The sequence below is a fragment of the Chanodichthys erythropterus genome, chromosome 21 (assembly GCF_024489055.1).
Source record: "Chanodichthys erythropterus isolate Z2021 chromosome 21, ASM2448905v1, whole genome shotgun sequence".
Classification (NCBI taxonomy): domain Eukaryota; kingdom Metazoa; phylum Chordata; class Actinopteri; order Cypriniformes; family Xenocyprididae; genus Chanodichthys; species Chanodichthys erythropterus.
This window is the reverse complement of record NC_090241.1, coordinates 34,662,182-34,669,703: the sequence shown is the minus strand read 5'-3', so window position 1 is coordinate 34,669,703 and position 7,522 is coordinate 34,662,182. Positions and strand designations below refer to the sequence as shown.

The following is a 7,522-nucleotide window of genomic DNA, read 5'->3' as shown; positions in this document are numbered from 1 at the left end:
AACAGTGTGTAATGTTAGCTTTAGCCAAAATCCAAATAAATACCAAACTTGCGCAATTAGACATGCTGCATGATGAACACTTTGTAAAGAACAATTTTGAGGGTTATATTAGCTGTGTGAACTTTGTTCATGCTGTTTAAGGCAAGTGCGAGCTCCGTGGGCGGGGAGCGTGAGCATTTAAAGGGGCCGCAGCCTAAATCAGCTCATATTTAATGATGCCCCAAAATAGGCAGTTAAAAAAATTAATAAAAAAAAATCTATGGGGTATTTTGAGCTGAAACTTCACAGACACATTCAGGAGACACCTTAGACTTATATTACATCTTTTAAAAAGACATTCTATGGCCCCTTTAAAATCATGGATTGTTTCATTTTTAAAGATAAATGTTAGAGGATTTTGAAATAAGAGAAGAGCTTAAATTTGTTGCACAGCCCTATTTGTTTGAATCGCGAGAGCCGTCTAAGCTTATGAAACTCCTACATCCTGCGTCATGCATTGCGTCACGGGTTAGCCTACTCATTTGGTTCAAGTCGACTTGCACATTCTGTGCATGGTCGTCCACTGGTTATCTGAATTTATAGTTTTAAATATGGATATTTATCTTTTAAAAAAAAAAAAAAATGCATCGCTTCGGTTCAGAAGGCTTTTATTAACCCCCTGGAGTCATAGGGATTACTTTTTTATGGATGGATGCATTATTTTTGCCCCCCATTCACTACCATTTATAAACCTTGGAGGACTATAAGGAAATTTTTAAATATATCTCCGATTGTGTTGGTCTGAAAGAAGATAGTTGTATACATAGGATGGCTTGAGGTTAAATAAATCATGGGATAATTAAATTTTTTGGGTTAACTATCCCTTTAATGTGTATGAAGAGTCACGCGGATACTGGGCTAACATTACTCTGCAGCGGTGCAGACCTAACCTAGTCTAAAATAGTCAGAATATAAACTTATTATAGGTGTAAAATCATGGATTCATGATATACATGCTCATTATATCTTTTCTGTCTATCTTGTATGTCTACCCACCTGTCTCCTCAAGAAGCTTTGGCATTTGTGTTTCCATGACTTTCTACAGGATACCAAACTTATTTGATATATTTAACTCTGAGTAATTAGAAATGCATTGCACATTAAACATTCTAAACATACTCTGTGTACTTTAACCCCAGCAGTGAAAACATAAGACAGACAAAAAACACACTTAACGAACGTTGTGGTTTTATTATGACAGATGGACAATGTCTTGGTGGTCATTACGAACATCCGAAGAAGCATGCCAGTTCTTGTGTACTGGGCCACTCCATCGGTAACAGACATCTTCCTTACAAACCACATTTGTTAATGACATTGTATTTTTTTAAATGATTGTTGTTGCAAATGCAGGGCCACGCTATGTACAATGTTTACATTTATAATGTTCTGTACAAAAATGGAACTTAAGTTGTACAAACAATCATTTGGGGAAACTTACAAACAAAGAAAGAAAGAAATATCATTCCTTTTATACGACCCCAAATTAGGTAGAACACATCCGTAATTCTGCTTCACACATGCGTTTACGACATTTAAAAACCCATTGCACATTGTAACTTACATCTTCTACCGTCATATTACCTTTTATGCAATAGTATTGGATTTTTTGAATCAATATCAAGCATTGCATGAAGTGAAAGGACTATTCAGCAACTTCTCACCACTTTTTATCTGTAATCTCTTTACATTTTTCATTGGTCCTCTTTGAAACATTTTACATAAGCCACCTGATATGAAAGATCCATCTTCATTCACGAGTTGCCCAAGCTTGACCCTGACCTCAAGACAGCACCATCAAGGCATACAATCACCCAAAGCCAGGGATGAAACGAGTCTATGGAGCTCCTGACTCTGTTTAACGCACGTGACAAATTATTGCAACAATATAAAAAGGTGCATTTAAGAGCTATAAAGTGAAAAACAGCAACAGACGGACATAACAAAACCAAAGCTCATGAGCGACAGATAAAAAAAGCATAAAATCCAGTTTTAACAGTCACCATCCCTGTGCTGTCATTACAATTCCAGGACAGACAAAGTAGACAGTAAAAAGTTGCTGAATTGTCGCGTTAAATGGGACTTTGCACAACACAGCACAGCTATCACACGGTTACAGGCACAATAACCAGGAACATGATGCAGACAGTGTACAGCGGCTTTAGTCACACTAATAAAAACTGCTGTTGATGAGAACGGTCTCTACCTGCTCACCTAAATGAGATTTGTTTCACTGATCCAGATTCAATATCAGGTAATTTACCAACAAGTTATGAAACAGCATTCATTGACGTAAAATGAAACTGCAATTGGGCCGAATACAACGACGCTCTCCAGCAGATAAGCAACAAAAGCCATTGGCACACTGTCTTATGTCTGGACTGTAATCAAATATAAATGTCACATATTAGACTTGAAGCAGCAGCGCAACTGAAGAAGGCTAAAGAAAACTGAATCATTTTTGCCATCTTGAGCATTACGAGTCTGTCTATTTGGCTAATAAACTCCACAAACCCTCACTTCTTGGAGAAGGAACTACGGAAATCATATTTACACAGTAGAGTAATGATAATGCAATATATAAGATGAGTAGAAAGGAATGGAATGATTTTGAGTAATATTTTAACTTTCATAGCCCAGATCTTACCTACATGCATGTTTGGATACTAGTTTCAGGTACAGAGATGGGAAATTACTGGTCCACCACTGCTTTCTTTGAGCGAATCCTCTTCTATGTGAGGACATATGGATGTAGTGTACACTACTATTAACTGTGAGCTTCAGAGAAACACTGTATGGTTTGATATGTTTGACTTCCATAGTTAAAAAGGAGGTTGATTTCTTTTGACATAACAATTTCATGATGGATTTTTAGTGAGGCAAAAAGAAACTTAATGCTTACAGCTCTAAAACTACCACTAAAAAGGATCATATAAATAAAATTAAAACTTGGTTGTACCTAAAGATGCCCTTAAACGCCACAAGACTAAGGCTATTGGATGTCAAGTGCGATTTTTACTAAACCAAGACATTTATGTTGGAAACTTTTTCCTATAGTGATATCAGATAGCACCAAATAATCAAAGATAACCTACGGCATCACATCCGTGTGCACTTTGTTGGGGCAATCGTCTCTTGCGCTCCAAATTAAAGGCTTGTACTGAATAAAGCACTGAGTATTTGGTTTTCTACATTTGCACCATTTGCTACAAAGAGAGCAGTTAACTGAGAAAGTAGCTGTATTGAATCTAATTAGAGGCCTGAGATAACCAAACCCCTGAGCTGAGATCAGTGCCAAAGCCAAGTAAAACTTCTCTACAGTATCATTACAGTAAATCAAAGTGCACAAAAATAGTCTGTTTGTGACTGGGACGAGTCTCTGAAAACAAATTAATTTTACAACGTGTTACTGAGGTGCTTTGCAGACTGTGGCAACTTCATAGGGAACACGAGCTTCAGTTTTGAGAATGCTGCCCCCTACCATGTTTTAAAACAGGATGCAGAATCATAATTTTTTTTTCATTAAAATGGAATGAAATTCAAAGACTGCATGTTTAATAATGCATTTCAGTTTTGAGAATGAATTATCCAGTCAAATGAAATATGTCTACTGAATAAATCACCATAATTCATCAAAATCAATGATGATTTTTTTTTCAAAATTGCAACTTTCATTTGAATTCAAATTCCAATTCAACATCCTGTGTGTTGTGGCCAATTCATTTCAGATTCAAAGTTCTCAAATTTGCTCAAGGGAACACTATATAGCACGCTTAAAATCTGTTATAAGGCAGTTACTGTGTTAGAAAGAGAAAGAAATGGGTTTAAAGGGATAGTTCACCCAAAAATAAAAATTCTGTCATTATTTACTCACACTCAAGTTCTTCTAAACCTGCATTAAGTTCTTTCTTCTGTTGAACATACAGGAAGATATTTTGAAGAATGTTGGTAATCAAACAGTTGATTCAAACTATTTCATGTATTCGGACTTATTTACACTGTTAAAGAGTTGGATTTTCATGCTAAACATGGCCAACGTTTCAAAACACAAGTTGATGTATTCTGTGCCAAAAATACTTGCAGTCTTTTTTTCTGAGTATGTGCCTATGTGACATCAGAAAGGTCGGAATTCCTTGTACGGGCACTTCCCCCGGAAGAATGCACGTGCACACGTCGACCAGAGCAACAGAGCAAGAGCACGCCAATCAACGCGCGTTTGGCTTAACAGAAGTCGTCGACAGCGCTGCACAAGTCACAAGACTTCACGAAATCAACAATGTCACCAAAGAAGTGTGTTTCTGGTTGTGAGGGAAAGATAACCTTGCTTCCCAAAGATCCCAGCGTTAAGTGGAGCTGAGAGTTTTGCGCTCAAGCATTACATTGATGCGCTCTCGATATTTGTTATTAAAATAACCATAGAAACTGATAGTTGCAATCACTTTTTTATTGGTTAAATGAATGGAGAATATCTTGTGTTTTTCCATGGCTGCTCGATCTCTCAGGATCGGTGCTTAAAGTTTCATAAACAAGGCCCAGATCGTTTGAAACTGAAAGATGGAGCGGTCACAGCAGTAATGATCCCAGTCATGAGTCGGAACTGCAGGTGGTGAGTAAAACTGCATCAAATGTCTGTTTTGTTGGCAATAGGCGCATAATGTAAACAACACGAACGTAGTGAATTCAAATTCATTATTCATCATTCACTATACGCTATAGTCATTACAGTAATTCAAAAGTTATCCAGGGATAATGTGATGGTGTATTGTGCGTGTTTAAGTACAGTTGTTTAGCTGTCCATTGATAGTTTGCAGACGATCGCTACGCAAAAGCTGCGCGTGCTCGTCACTTTTTAGCTCCACTCACAAGGCACGCCTCCAGGCGCTCGGCTGTTTTCGGAAATACTCAGTACAGCTTATGTATCTTTTATAAATATAATAAAACTAAAGACTTTTCGGAGATATGAAGGATGCACTACTACTCTATAAGTACTCAAGATTAACATGAGATTGGCAGAAACTGTGTGTGACCCCCCCCCCCTTTAACTGTTTGGTTACCCACATTCTTCAAAATATCTTCTTTTGTGTTTATCTGAAGTAAGAAATTAATACAGGTTTGGAACTTGAGGATGAGTAAACAATGATATAATTTTCATTTTTAGGTGAACTATCCCTTTAAAAAGTCTGCATAAGTGTTTCTGAGACACTAAAGGATTGGGGTTGAACTGTAGCTTATGCTGTGGCCATATTCAAACGTGAAAGAAATGAAAAGTACAAAAAGCAGCATAGGCTAAAGTGGCCTTAAGTGTTACATTGGAGAGGAGACATCTAATATTTATCTGCTGTTGTTCACGAGTGCTTGACTGCGAGATGAATTAGCGCGTGCACACTAGTGGGTTTTAGCACCTGTATCGTTGAGTGTTTAATACGGGCAGCAGTGGAACAGTAAAGGTCCCCACAAAGAGAAATTACATCCGTATGTACATTTACATCCGTAAACAGAAATATGCAGACAAAAGTGCTATAAATAGATCGTTATTTTCATCTGTCATATTGTCATTCTTTTAGGAGAAAGAGTAACTTATAATGACAAAACATTGTTTTGCAAGCCCTTACATAAAAGTACCATGGTAAAAGCATAAAAAAAAAAACGTGGTTTGGTCACTAACATGATAATACCATGGTATATGGATATTTTTTTTTTTTTTGTATCACCATCAATATTTAAAAATGTAAATATATGTATGTATAAGGAAAAGTATAGATTTAGTTTCTGTTTCTTTCTGAGGCTTTTCATTTTTTCCTTCTCTAGTCCATTTTAAAAGGTCCTGAGGTGTGACCAAATCCATTTTAACAAGTACAAATGTTCCATGTACTCTTTCGATTCACAGGAGCTCATTAAATCCACATGCATGCTAACTTTAAAAGAGCAAAATGCAGTTAAAATAGTTTTAGATGGAGAATAAATAGCATGTCATACTGCAAAACATCAACTACTCATATAAGAAAGTACCATGGTATTACCATGTGATAGCGAATCAGTGAACCATGGTACCGCCACAGTACTTTTTTGTAAGGGACATTTGATTGAAATGAAAAAATGAGGGATGGATAATATAATAACTTAGTGAGTGAAATGCACTGATAGCATTTATAGTAACAGTACAGTGTCATCTGCAGGTGTGGGGCAGCTGTTGGAGTTTGGACCTCAACATGGGCGGCAGGAGAGATGGAGGGGATGATGGGAACGTCAGTCGGATGTTCAGAGAGGAGGGAGTTTTGGATCCGTTTCTTTTTCTGGTGACTCAATGTAATTGGCAGCCTCTTGAAGTTTTAACAGCATAGCCATCTGGGAAAAGAGCAGAGATTATTATTTCTCAAGCAATAAATACTGATACAGGGGAAGCCATTTAAAGTCAGCATGAAATCAAAATGGACAATTCTTCTTCTGCTTTTTTTTTTACGTTGAAGTGCTTATTATAAATGATTTATGATCCAAGGATGAAATGAAATCCCGCCCTACATTTTTCACATTCCAGAAGCCTTTTTCACTCGGATATACATCACAACAGGGAAGAAATGACTATTGCAACATCAGTTTCATGTCGACTTTAATGCAAATTTAATTACTCTTTTTAATTAATGTATAGACATCAACTATTTTCATATATAAAAGTCACTTATATTACTTGTCTTACATACTTATTTTTTGGCGGTGACTCTAATAAAACAACTACATATACATACACATACATACACACACACACACACACACATATATATATATATGTCTATCTATCTATCTATATAAATATTAGTACAAAAAATACTTGTGTTCTGATAAAAATTTGTTCTAAAGATATTATCATTAATCTTGTCAAGCATGAATTGACATATATTGACTTATCTGTCCATTTTTAAATCTAAGCTAAAAACATTTTTTATTCGAACTGTCTTATACTGTATGACGGGTGATGATTGTCCTGTTTTGATGTTGTGTTATTTATTCTGTGGTTTTGTTGTTTTTACTTTGTACAGCACATTGGTCAATGGTAGTTGTGTTTAATTGTGCTTTATAAATAAATTGAATTGAATTGAATTAAGTGTTCATATTAAGTATATATTAGATTATAGATTAGATACAGATTTGTATCTATCTATATCTATTCAGGTTTCATATAATCATTTCATATTTTGACAAACACACACACACACACACACACACACACACACACACACACACACACACACACACACACACACACACACACATACATAGGGTTTCCATGTTTTATGGGGACTTTCCATAGATATAATGATTTTTATACCTACCCATTACATCCACTTCCTGGATTTCTACATTTTCAAAAAACATAATTTAGTATGATTTATAAGCTGTTTTTCTTATGGGGACCAATGAGGGCATTTTTTGGTACACTTTTGGTACCAGGACCACACACACACAAAACACATATATTTGTATATAA

The 7,522-nt window shown here is 36.0% G+C and overlaps 1 protein-coding gene across 1 annotated transcript in view; it reads right to left on the bottom strand.

Annotated features, from left to right (window-relative positions):
• Positions 1 to 1,231: 1,231 nt before the first annotated feature.
• The window catches only part of nav1b (neuron navigator 1b), an 88,679-nt gene continuing 82,388 nt past the window's right edge, over positions 1,232 to 7,522 (bottom strand). The window contains exon 31 of the mRNA XM_067373595.1: positions 1,232 to 6,384. Coding sequence (XP_067229696.1) covers positions 6,298 to 6,384 — 87 coding nt within the window. The 3' untranslated portion in view covers positions 1,232 to 6,297. The remainder of the gene's footprint in view (positions 6,385 to 7,522) is intronic.